Source organism: Phodopus roborovskii, unplaced genomic scaffold (genome assembly GCF_943737965.1).
Source record: "Phodopus roborovskii unplaced genomic scaffold, PHOROB, whole genome shotgun sequence".
In the NCBI taxonomy this organism is placed as follows: Eukaryota; Metazoa; Chordata; class Mammalia; order Rodentia; family Cricetidae; genus Phodopus; species Phodopus roborovskii.
In genome coordinates, this window is record NW_026126460.1 from 13,401,380 (window position 1) to 13,415,000 (window position 13,621).

At 41.9% G+C, this 13,621-nt stretch overlaps 1 protein-coding gene across 1 annotated transcript in view; it reads left to right on the plus strand.

The window, feature by feature from the left end:
* Positions 1-13,621, plus strand: part of Unc80 (unc-80 homolog, NALCN channel complex subunit) — a 195,664-nt gene that overhangs the window by 141,828 nt on the left and 40,215 nt on the right. The window contains exons 37-44 of the mRNA XM_051190388.1: positions 706-806; positions 1,784-1,870; positions 2,984-3,167; positions 4,247-4,341; positions 5,317-5,406; positions 6,349-6,450; positions 9,371-9,551; positions 11,684-11,952. Of these exons, the coding sequence (XP_051046345.1) occupies positions 706-806; positions 1,784-1,870; positions 2,984-3,167; positions 4,247-4,341; positions 5,317-5,406; positions 6,349-6,450; positions 9,371-9,551; positions 11,684-11,952 (1,109 nt within the window). The remainder of the gene's footprint in view (positions 1-705; positions 807-1,783; positions 1,871-2,983; positions 3,168-4,246; positions 4,342-5,316; positions 5,407-6,348; positions 6,451-9,370; positions 9,552-11,683; positions 11,953-13,621) is intronic.

A 13,621-nucleotide genomic window follows, 5' to 3' on the forward strand; every position in this document is an offset into this window, starting at 1 on the left:
GATTCAGAAGCCACTCTGCTCCCCATACTGGAGTTTTGACTGCTTTAGTCTTGCACAGACAACCACACCTGCTGAGAGTATTTTTCATCAGCTATATCATGTCCCAAAGACAGCATTGTACAGTAGTTGTACCCATCTGCTAGCTCTTAGCATTCCTTACACCCACTGTTCCTCAATGCTCCTCCTTCCCTGGATAGAAGGAAGATCATACAGAACACCTATTGTATGGCTGAATACTAGCAACCACTTATTCTCAGGACTTGGACCAATCATGAGTCTCTGTCTTAAGCAATTCTCACTGAAAAAAAAGTCTTTGACTAAGAATAAGACAAGCACAAACCTGTAGGTATAAATATAAACAATGAGAAGAGAGTTTGGCAACACGACCATTTAGTAGAACACCAGTAGGTTCACTCTAGAGCCCTAAGCATAGGCTGTTGACCAAATTACAGTTCCAGTCATGAAATCCCTCCTGCAGAGCGGCCTCAAATCTGCTCTTAAGGGGTCAGTTTCCCTATAACCATCATGCTAATATTGGGCCAATGGGTACAACTTTCCTGGCAGGTCAGCAATTAGATTCCTGGAACTCTCATGATAGAAAAATAACAACTTCAGAAAAGCTTTGAAAGCACAAAGAAAGGACTCGTTGAAGTTTAATAAATTGCTTTGAAACTACTTATGGACATTTTCTTTTCTCTTTTAAAGTCAGTGCTGTGGCCCAGCAAGTATTGTGGAACTGTCTAATCGAAGATCCATCAACGGTTCTTCGACATTTTCTGGAAAAATTGACCATCAGCAATAGACAAGTGAGTTGCTCTTCTTTTTAGCTATGAGTTCTGCTGAGCGCAAGCAAAGGACTTTACAGTTCTGCCAAGTGATATTAGTGTACTCTCATGTGAAGCCAGTAAGTATCTTTTATGTAATGATGCACAATATTAACTTTTGTTAATGCACTTAACAGTTCTCTGGTAACTGATTTTTTTCCATGTGTGCATGGTACATTGTTTAGTAACCCCAAGACTTGAAAAATTCTCAATATTTAAGCAAAGATTAAATGATGTTGAACTTTTTAGGGTTGAATACATTCACGGAACTCTAGATGTTTGGTAGTCTGGAATGCTAATGGAGTTATTCCAATGGGTTAACGTTCTCCATCACCCAGAAAGCTAACTTATCAGAGCACCTGTAAGGTATCAAATAAAAATAGTTTTCTGGACAATAAGGAAACAAACTTGTGTTTAAAAATTATTTCCATTTTTATTATATTCACTGGAAGATTACGTTTGGTTTCTGGGAAGCCGGGCTAATTACAGGCATTTCAATTTATCTTTCCTTGGCTTCATTTATCTCGTTGATTTGAAACCTAGGAAACCAAATTAGGAAAGTCAATTAAGCTAGTGTTCATGTTAGTTTCTCAAATTAGGTCCTCTCCACATTCCATTTACACCAGGCCAGCCATGACAAATAAAACAAGCTAAGTACACAACTCTCCCATGATTTACCAGTAGACACAGTGCAAAGTTGTATTTTAAAATAAAAATTTCTACTGCTTGGTGGTATTTATATATTATCCATAAACGTCTTCCCATTCACTTAACTGGTAAGAATCACATATAGTATCAGTATCTATGGATTGGTTTCTCCTCTGCCATGTTAAAGTGGTGAACACAATTGGAATCACTTATTGGACAAAAATTCAGAAAATTAACCTCTATTTTCAAGCAGTTGGTTTCTGACAGCGGGGCTGCTGACTGAGGGCCTTATGCATCTGCTCTTCTTCCAGGATGAGCTAATGTACATGCTACGCAAACTTCTCTTAAATATTGGAGACTTTCCAGCTCAGACATCACACATCCTGTTCAACTACTTGGTGAGTCTCAGCAGCTAACAGGTTGGAAATGATTTCTGGTAGGAATCAGGGATATGGAGAAAGAGACATGGGGATCCCTCCCCGATAAATTCCCAATAGTTGTATAATTGAAGGAGGATCAACAGAAGATTTCACTTTTAGTATAGGGAAAGCCCTGCCTGGCACAATCTTTGGCATATGGTGGATCCTCAAAAAAATGTTATTTTCTTTGTTTTCCTTTTAGCATTAGGCAACTCCCTATGTTAGGTGGTTCATGTCATTTTTAGTCTTCACACCACCTTCTCCCACTTTGCTGTTTAGCACATACATACACACACACACACACACTCACACTCACACACACACACACATACGCTAGATAGAAATTATAAGTGTAGTTTTCCACAGCAGCTCTTATGCTTTATCATGCTCCAACAGCTTCTTTCTGACCCCTCTCAGATTTATCTGTTGTTTCTTCTTCTTTTTTTATTTTATATAACAAAGTCCAATTAAATGAAAACAAACATTTATACACAATATTTGGGAATTTGGGCGTCGTTCTTTCCAAACTACTTCCTGCTGGTAAGGGGCGCTGTCATGGGGGATTCGAAGAAGATTCAGATAAACTAGACTACAGCCAGGTTTCTTCTTCTTAAAACACAAAAGAATATGCATTCTGTTTGGAGACTGAGGCACATTAACTATTTTGAAATTGTCCCTCAATCCAGACAGAGAGGCAGACAAATATCTTTGCTGACATTTTCTCCCTTTCTGTTATAACAGACATAGTCATATGCATGTATAGCAGCGTGGTAAACTTAGCCCACACTATAAATCTAGAAGTGGAGGCGATGTTTGTAATTCCTTCATTGTGTCTATGACAAATATGGTCTTCCTTCTCAGTGTCCACTTGTTGGCTAGCTCAGGAGGAAAAAAAAAATATCCAATCCATATGAAAGCCAGCTTGACCAAGTTTTTCTGTTGTCTTCCCCTGGCTAACGCCACTGAGTGTGCTAAGGGAAGCGTTTGAGCAAAGACTACAAATGAAGGAATGATTTAATTTTAGAAAAAGAAAAACCAGGAGCATGAGTTTAGGAATAACGTGCCTCTGAGGCTGGTGTTCTTTTGGTCCAGGTGGGACTCATCATGTACTTTGTGAGGACCCCGTGTGAGTGGGGGATGGACGCCATCTCTGCCACACTGACCTTCCTGTGGGAGGTGGTTGGGTACGTGGAGGGCCTCTTCTTCAAGGACCTCAAGCAGACAATGAAGAAGGAACAGTGTGAAGTGAAGCTGCTGGTCACTGCTTCCATGCCAGGTAATACGTACGTGAGTACGTGTTTATGTCTGTATATATGTATACTCGCTCAAAAGACGTGGAACTTTTTCATTCACCAGAAAGATCTAACCCCTAGTATTTAATGCATTCAAGAATTTTTGTTTAGTACAGTCAGAAGAAATATAATAGCCACTTCAAAAAGTCAGGAGTTGTGAGATGAAAAGGCAGATATTGAACAGAGTGCCTGTGATCAGTCCTTGAAGAGCAGCCAAGGTTAAAGATTTATTTAAGTCTATCGCAGAGCGACAGTAGAACTGAAAGCCATTGTGAGTGACTTTTTGGCACTGCCATTTGAATGACATTGTTTGTATGGCAAGGACCCTGGGCCTTTGTAAGCTCAATGAGAGGAGGCTTTGTGAAAATTTGGAAGAGGGAAAAACAGGAAGAGGGAGAACTGGGAAAGAACACAATGTGTGTTGTCAACCCTGGATGCAGTTCCTCTGCCCTCAGCACAGCTTGTGTGATGATGACTTTCACAATGCCTTATCCTTGTGCAGAGAATATTAAAATGTAAGAGGATACGTGTGTTGAAATGAAGAGAAAGGCTAAATTATGCAGAGGTGAGAACAGGTTCCAACAGCAAAGAAGCCCCAGTTAAAATTAACCCTGCCATGTTTTAGCCCTATAACCAGAATTAGCTGTGGAAAAATAAAATCATTTCTCATGCTTTCTTTCCGTGTGTGTGTGTTATATAAATGTAATTCCTAACTCACAATTATGATGAAGGCATTAGTTTCTGTACATGAAATAGTTTTTTGAAAGGCCTGAATCATGATAATTATCCAACAGGTGATGGATAATTATGTGTTTGTATGCTGTGTGGAGTATTCAAAAGAGTAGTCAGCTCTTTTATAAATATCAGAAAAACATCATATGGTCACTCACACTCTTAAACGCTTGGCTACATGGCTAGTTTGAAGTCAGCCTGGGCTAGATAAGGCCTGTTTCAAAACTAAGCAAACTAACTTAAAGAGATAAGCTTATTAGGTAGTATTTTAATGTCTCAAATGCAAACTTACATGAAAGACTATGTTCATAGTTATTTTTATTTTGGATAGGTACCAAAACTTTGGTGGTTCATGGTCAGAATGAATGTGACATTCCAACCCAGTTACCAGTCCATGAAGACACTCAGTTTGAAGCCCTGCTGAAGGTAGGAGAGCTTCTTTGACAGACATAATTTCCCCTCACCCTCTCTCTTTTAATTTAAATTAGAAACAATCCAGTTTTACATATCAATCCCAGTTCCCTCTCCCTCCCATCCTTCCATATCCCCCATCATCCCCCAATCCCACCCCCTTTCTAATCCCCAGGGAAGGTAAGGTCTTCCACCAGGGGATCTTCAAAGGATAGACAGGATTTTTTTATGCATACCCATGGTCTCCTCAGTAAATATGTTTTTAGAATTAATGGCATTTTCTGTATTCAAACCAACCCATCCAGTTCTTCACTCCCCAGAGCCTCATCTACTGTTGTACGCTTATATAACTTCCACCACTTTTAACTGACATTTTAGCTCAGCGTTAAAGCAGGCGAATTGGGCAAATTCTATCTCAAACAGCAGTGTTGCCTGTGGATGTTTTTCCCAACTCCCCCGAAAGCTGTGAATTCCGGTTTGGGAACATTTGGTGTTACTGTTTTAGGTTTTTGCTGTGCCTTGGTTGTGCTCACAGAGGTAAATTCTAGCCGTCAACCAAGAGTAATACCAAGAGCAATCGATATAGTACAGAAATCACTGGTGATGCAGGAAATATATGCCTTAGAACAAATCAGGCAGGCAAAGAATGGATTTTCTAGTGCTTATAACAGTCCTCCCTCCAAAGAAATGCAGTTGATCGCTTATTCTTGACGACGTTACTACATATACTTTGCCTGATCTCATGCCCAGGAAGTGCCACTGTCCCTTCACAGCCTTTCACTCCACCTGAATTAAAACTGTGCTACTTTGGACACTGTAAGAATCGATGATTTATGTTACCAGCCTTTACTAAATTACTTGTAGATACATGTATCACTGTATGTTCTCATGTCCCTAAAAGAATTACTTTGTGTCTTTCTTGCATAGTATCTATATATCAGGTAATACTGTCTTGAGAAACATTTATAAAATTTGTTGTTATTGTTCTAGGAGTGTCTGGAGTTTTTCAACATCCCAGAATCCCAGTCAACACACTACTTCCTCATGGATAAACGATGGAACCTTATCCATTACAACAAGGTAAATATGCAATCATGATGCCCATGCCGATTTGTGCCAGAATCTCACCAAACCTTGCCTAATGCAGTTTACTGCTGGTAATGCATCGACGACTCAGTTTATGAGCATGGTGACTTGGGTCTCGTGAGCTTTGGATCAGTTGATTTACCTTTCTACCCCTTAGTGCCCTTATCTGTAAAATGAAAGTGATAATAATATGTGTGCTGGGGTTTGTTGTCATCAGTGAAGGAGATAGACCAGCTTGAGCACTTAGCTACTCACCATAGTTGTTATATGTGAGAAATTGCATATTTTCAAATTGTATTGGTAGCTTTTCTCATTGCTATGACCTTATACTACACAGAAGGGAAGGTTTATTTTGGCTTGCAGTTGAATGCAATCCACTGAGGCCAGAAATGCATGGAGGCAGGAACTAGAAGGGCCCATCAGTCACATGGAATCTGTGGTCAAGAATCCCAGCAAGAGTGCCTGTGCTCACTCACTTTCTCCTTTTTCTTCAGTCTATGTGTCCAGCCTATGAGGTTAAGTTGACAGTGAAGATTAACCATCCCAGGTATACAGTAATGTGTACCTGATTGGGATTTTAGCTATTTTGGCTTTCTTTCTCTTACTTTAGACATGATGATAGTGACTTGATCTCATGAACAAAAGGACACTTCAGGTGGTCCCCAGCATCAGTTTAGGTTAACCCTCTAGTAGAGTAATGTGTCTCCTGACCTTGCACCCAGTGCTGAGAATGGGTACTCAGAGTGGACAGAGTGATGCTTTCCTAAGAAGAGGGTATTGCCTTCCTTAAGGTTTTGTGGAAATGAGGAGTGGAAGGTAGCAAATGCCATTAGAAAATAAATGAACATTTTGTCTGACTTTTGGATAAAGAGGAAGTGAAAATAAAATGTGACTACTGTTGAACTTGCTTTTCTCTCTCTGTGCAACCCATTGCAGACCTATGTTCGGGACATTTATCCTTTCCGGAGGTCCGTATCTCCGCAGCTGAACCTTGTACATATGCATCCAGAAAGGGGGCAGGAGCTCATTCAGAAACAGGTATTTAACCACGCCTTTGTATTCTGGGTCATGTTGTTGGGAGAGTAACCTGCACACACGCACACACATTACCAGTGAGGGGCTGCAATTCTATCATGACCCTCTCTTCAGATAATGAATGATAAATGACCTTGCTCAGTAGATGTCCTCTCAAATATGCAAGTTTTATAGATCCTGGTGCATAAGGTATTCAGAGAAACTCATACGGGATAATATCATGAAACATAGAATAGAAATACTCTAACTTATTAGCTGGCTACTTTCTAGGTATGGTTTTCATTTCATATTTTTATAAAGTAATATTATAAAAATACATGGATGGTATATAGTGGTGTATGACTGCAACCCTGGTACTAAGGAGGTGGAGGCAATTTTGGTATTCAAGCTCAACTTCAGCTACATGGGAGTTTCAAGGCCAGCATGGACTCCATGAAACCCTTTCTCAAGTAAAAGAAAAAAATCAGGGACTGGGGATGGCAAGCATAAGGACACGAGTTCTGATCCCTGACACAAGAGGGAGGAGTGATGAGCAAAGGGATCAAGACCAGGCTGGAGAAACCCACAGAAACAGCTGGCCTGAACAAGGGGGAGCTCATGGATCCCAGACTGATAGCTGGGAAACCAATGTAAGACTGACCCAGGCCTCCTGAACATGGGTCTCAGTTAGGAGGTCTGGACAGTCTATGGGGCCTCTGACAATGGATGTATCCCTAGTGCAGGAACAAACTCCAGTAGCCCATTCCCCATGGAGGGATACTCCAGAGATACTGGAGGAGAGCCTAGGCCCTACCCCAAATGACTTGACAGACTTTGATGATCCCTCATTGAAGGCCTCATCCTCCCTGGGGATGGGTAATGGGATTGGGGGGGGGTCTGTGGGGAGCCATGGGAGAATGGGAGGTTAAGGGAACTAGGATGGATATGTAAAATAAGAAAAAAATATTAAAAATTTAAAAATGTTTCTGAAAATCAAAATAGGCATTAAATAAGTTAAATAATAATCAAACATATTTTTTTAAAAAAGAAAAGAGTGGTAGAGTATATCTGTAACCCTAGTGCTGGGAGTGAGGGAAGGAAGGTGAATCCACAGGGCTCTCTGGCCAGATAGCCTAACTAAAATAGTGAGCTCTAGTCTCAATGTAAGATGTTGTCTCAAGAAATAAGGTTGGGCATGAAGACACACAAAGCTGACTTCTGACAATCACAGCTGTATACATTCACATACCACATGCACACAAAGTATTCATGGCATAGTTTTACAGTATTAACACAGTAACTAAAGCCAGATGAAAACTAGATAAAAATATAGCGCCTCAAAATAACATCAGACTGAGAACCAGAGATCTAGATTCCATCCCCACTGTGCAGATGACTAGGACTCTGACCTCAGTGGCTTTTAAAAACATGAAAACACACAGCCAAGCAATCATATTTAGACCCAATACTGGAGAGCAGAATAACATTCACATATGTGATCTCAAATCGACTTCGACCTTAAAGAAAGTCAGCAATCTGTATGCAAAACCTGACTTTATACTCAATTCCAAAATTGACAATTTTCTTAGTGTAATTTTAATGCATATGTATTTATTAACTCCTATTTTTAAGTAAAAAGCATAAACAATAATTTGAAGGTACTTGCTCAAGTCGGTTTTCTGCGTTCATCGAGGATCCTAATTTTTACATTCAAATATGGTTCATGAGATAAATGAGGATGGAGTAGCATTACTTCAGTGATGGTTTAAGATTGCTACCATTAACTGCTTTCATTGCTTTTAAAAGAAACAAGATGCCAAGTCTATTGTCAAGAATAAGGTGCTGGGCAAAACAGAAAGGTCTTCGTGATGTACAGTGTCAAAGACCATCTCACCAAAATGACTATAGCCTTTAATTTTGACAGCAAGATAGGAAAAAACTGCTGCTTCTAGGCATGTGGTTGTGATTTTTATGTTTAAAAATATACTTTAAAGATTGCTGTAATTGGGGTATTGCTCTCTCTACTCCAAGAACCCTTGAAATGAAGGTGGACTTTAAATGAGTCCTCAAGACCCAAGATAAACAATAGGCTGGTATTTATTAGGGAAGCACTTACACAAATAATTGTAAATAGCCACTGCGGTCTTCCTCCTCCAATAGATGCAATCTGCCCTTCCAGTGCTCTGACCACAACCCAAGAGAGCGAGCCACACCCTCGTCTTCCTTACAAGGGGGTCACATCTGCATACTTGAAGCCACATCCATAGGATGTGGCCACCACCACAAATTCACTGGCAAAGCAAGATGCCACTACATTGAGATGTCTCAGTTCCCCAGGGACATGAAGACATGGAGGCTTATGGTCTGGCTAGGCAGTCTCTGCCACAGCTGTTCATTACTCAAGAACTTCCTAGTCCCATTCCTTTCCCTGGTGATTATCAAGAGAAACAAAAGGAGAAATCAGGAGCCACAGAGATATGCCTTCCAAACTCTGGAATAAATGGGTGTCTGAGGCCAGGAACTTTTGTATTAATAGCTTATTCCTGGATTCCATTTTGTCTTTTCTTAAAAAGACAGACCCGGAACTGCCAGACAACAGCTTAGTCTATGGAGATGCAGAGTCGTTTGTCACTGACTGCTAGCTCCTGTTAGAGAAAGGCTTCTGTGTTATGACATACACACACAGATGGAGCTCTGTGCAGTTCTAGACTCTCTTGACAATCGTTGATTTGTGCCTCTCTGGGCCACAGCATCCCTAAGCTCAGACAGCTTCAGGGACTGAGAGCCCATTGAACACTGCTTATTCTTTCTATGTGGTGAAAACCACTCCTTCCTCTTTCCTCCCCCTTCCATTCTGTCAGGCAGGCTTGTTATTGAAGATCTTCAGTATCTGAACTCTGCAATTCTCAGCTTCCTAATTCTGTTCTTTGTCCGCTCCTGCTAGGTGTTCACCAGGAAGCTGGAGGAAGTGGGGCGGGTGTTGTTTCTCATCTCGCTAACCCAGAAGATTCCCACAGCCCACAAGCAGTCACACGTCTCCATGCTTCAGGAGGACCTTCTTCGACTGCCTTCCTTCCCTCGGAGTGCAATAGATGCTGAGTTTTCTCTCTTCAGTGACCCTCAAGGTACTCAGGAAGAAAGTCATTCCTCTTGGTCTTTTTCTCATACCTTTGTTTTGATCTGACCACTCGATGCCAGTGGTTCTCAAACTTAACTAAACATCTCAGTCAGTTGGTGGTTATGTTCAAACGCTGATGCCCATCCTCCACCACCAGTTTCAGAGTGGATCACAAAATGTCTAACACATTCCCAAAAGATGCTGCTGATGCTGATGCTGATGCTGCCTTTCAAGCACTGGCTTTGGAGACCAGCACTGGTGGCTGATACAGCAGATGTAGGAAGCAGGGAGGTGATGTTTGAAGGGGACTCCTGCACAGTGGGAGCTCCCTCCCAGATGCCTGATTAGGCAAACTGCACCCAAATGCCTGTTTTCAAAGAGAGATCTTTTATTAAGCAGGAAATTGAAATTAAAGGGGCTGCTTTCTAACTCTGGCAGAAAAGCAGCAACACATGACCTTGCAGGTATAATTTTTAAGAGCAGAAAAAAGAGACAGAGAGGAAGTCTGTGTTAGAATGGGCAAGGATGTATGCAGTGGGGGGGGGGGAGATTCAAGATCTGGGGGAAGGGAAGAGTGGGGTGGGGCAAGGACATTTTTCCCAGGAGAACAAAGAACTGCCTCTGGATAGAGAGAAGACAGATGTGACATGACACATAGAAGAATAGTAATTAATAAAAGTAAAGAGGGGAAACCCAAGCAGGGACAGGCGGATCTCAGAGAGTTTGAGGTCAGCCTGATATACAAAGTGAGTTCCAAGACAGCCAGGACTATTACATAGAGAAACCCTGTTTCAAAAAACCAAAGCAGGAGAAAAAATGAGGAACTCTGTGTTAGGATGAGGTAGGCTTTTAATTATCATTGGGCATGTTAATTAAGTGAACCAAAGGGGACTTCTGGTTGCTGGACTTCAATACTTTGATAGCTGGATCTTGACAGTCACCTTCAGGAAGAGGAAGTGACCAAACAAGCTAGGCCTTGATGGCTAGCTTTAGGAATATAGTCTAACAGTTTTCAGCAAGGTAGAGGAAATGGGGGAGAAGAGCAAGGCTTGCAGAGTCACATGCTCTAATGGGCTAGTGCCCCTTCAGAGTTACTGCAGGGGAGTCCCTTGAGTAAGCAAACTCCAAGCTAATCCCGAGTGACAAAATCAGAAGAGTAGTGGCCACTGGGTGGGGAAGATGTGAATGAGCTGCTAGCAAAGGCACTAGGGAACTTCAGAAAAGGATAAAAATAGCCCTTGGGTGTGTTAACCTGAGTACATATTGCTGCAAAACTCTCTGACCACACAATTGAAGTCCTGTGCATTTTAGTGTGGCTTATGCCTGAAGTGTGGCGGAGTCAGAGAGATAGCAAGAGACCCGACTGAGAAACTCACTTTGTTACCATCATTGGGCTTCAGGGTCCCTGACAGAAAGGGTTCTTGTAATTATGAGTTTTTCGGAGGAAGGCGACCTTGGTTGGTTGGAGCCAAAGAACACCACAATGTCACACAGTGCAGCAGAGCTCAAGTGGGAAGTTTAGGAGGGAGGGGAGCGTGTGTGTGTGTGTGTGTGTGTGTGTGTGTGTGTGTGTGTGTGTGTGTGTGTGTGCAGAGGCGGCCTCTGAAAGAGAGCAGAAGGAAACGAAGAGGGAGAGGGCTAGAAGGTCTTGCCTTTTATAAGGGGATATGGCAGATGCGCATAGGGACAGTGCTCTACTCAGCGATGCAGCAGCTACAGTGTCACATCTTAGCTACTGCTGCTGATGTGTCCCACTAGGTCCCCGAGAGTAGAGTAGGCCAGCGTAAATGCCCAGTGCTAACAGTTCTGGTCTAAACAGTGGTAAGAAAGCTAGGCAACGATCCCACTCCTAACTGTTGTCTAGCTAGAATCTCTCTTTCAGAGATGCAGTTTAGCAACACAATCCTGCAAATACCCGTCCTGGCTTGCCCGGGTTAAAACAAAGAGGTGTTGGTGCAGATCCTTAGATATGGAGGAAGTGGTATGCCCATGCAGGTGCTGGGAAATCATTCAGCGGTAGATCTTCTGGAGTAGGAAGAAGTAAATGGAACATAGTGCAGCAGGTGTCATTTGATCTCCTGCTCATGCTGACAGGGTTGGTGTAGGACTAATTCAGTCTCTGCTGCTTCATGTTCACAGCTGGGAAGGAACTGTTTGGCCTTGACACCCTTCAGAAAAGCCTGTGGATCCAGCTCCTGGAGGAAATGTTCCTGGGCATGCCGAGCGAGTTTCCCTGGGGAGACGAGATCATGCTTTTTCTCAATGTGTTTAATGGGGCTCTGATTCTCCACCCCGAAGACAGCGCTCTCCTCAGGCAGTATGCGGCCACTGTCATCAATACGGCTGTGCACTTCAATCACCTCTTCTCGCTCAGTGGCTACCAGTGGATTCTCCCCACAATGCTGCAGGTGCCCAAAATCTCCTCTCCTAGCTACAGGAGTAGCCCAGCCTTGCTAAGTGAGACCTAGCAGTACAACAGGATCTGTAAACAAATCTTTCCGTGACTAAGTTAACTCATTTGTTATAGCAGAAGGCACCCATTGAAATCCCCACATAGATTTCTCAAGGGTTCACACTATTCTGTGCTATCCTGAGATATTGCCCCAGAGTTGGGAGCTGGGACAGTCTTCCCGTGTTCTTTAGTGTGGTAGCTCCCAAAATGTGGTATCTGGAATGGCAGCCTCAGTATTGCCCAGCAACTCACTAGAAATTCGCTCTCCTGCACCCCACCTCAGACCTGCTGGGTAAGAAACTTGGTTAGGATGTCCCAGCAGTGTGTATCTTTATGGAGTCAGGAGGCCGTGCTGTGCCGTAGACCGTGGGAAAACCTCTGGGCTGCCCGTGAGCCGGCTGGACAGCGCGTTGCCATCTGCTGAGACCTCAGTTTGAACAGGGGTTGCTAGTGCCATAAATCTAGGTCCAAGGGATTGGAGGAAGTTGACTCTAGCAAGATTTTCTATTTCACATGTACAGCGTGCATCTGGCTACACTTAGGCACAGAGCACCGAAGATAATTCAGACAGGACCCAGGCCTAATTCTAGCTGCCTGTTTGGAGGAAGATTTTAATGAACATTATGAAAATAGCATATGTTTATACAAAACACAATCTGTTTCATCCAATGGTGGCAAGAAATTTGCTTTTACTACAAGACTCTCTGACTCATTTTTAAGTAACATCAACTTTTATCATTTTTCAATTACCAAAAGTAATTATACTCATTACAAAATTGAGACAACAAAGTTAAACAAAATATAGAGATCACCTGCATCTCTTATCCCCAGAAAACTTTTATGTTCCCTGAAAATCTACACTCAGGCATAAAAATAAAAGCACATCATACCATATTCAAATTTATAGCCCCCTTTTAAAGTAATAAATGCCATCATGCGATTTTCACATTGAGCTTTAGAGCATCATTTGATACAACTACACTTCCATTGTAAGATTTCATCTTACCCAGGTCAAAATGAGTGAAGATCTAAAACAAATGAGCGAAATCCCAAAACAAATGATAGCAGTGTTGCTGTGGATATAGGAAAAGGGCAACACTTACTCATGGCTGTTAAAAGTGCAAACTGGTGCCACCATCATGTAAATCAGGTTCCTAAAAGAGCTAAACATACATCAACCATACAATCCAGCTATGCCCAAAGGATGCTATATCCTATTATAGAAATATCACCTGATTGTCCCTGTTCTCTGATGCTCTATTCATAATAATCAGGAAATGGAAACAGCCTAGATTTCCATCAACCAATGAGTAACTGATAACAAAAATTGTGGTACTCAATGCATGTTCTACACTTCACTTAACAAGCTACTGTTTGTAATTAATTTAACTTATTTCAAGTTTTCCCCTATGACAAACAAACCACAGTAAGTATTTTTTGGTAAACAGCATGTCTATTTCTTTATCTGAAATAAATGTCTAGTCATAAGCCTTCCTGGTTGTGGGGGGATATATGTGTGGTTTACAGGAATCTTACCTCTATCACACGTCATCTCAAGAAAGCTGGTGCTGTATTACAACCCACCCTACACACTTATAGAATTAACCCTTTTCTGTTTCCCTTGG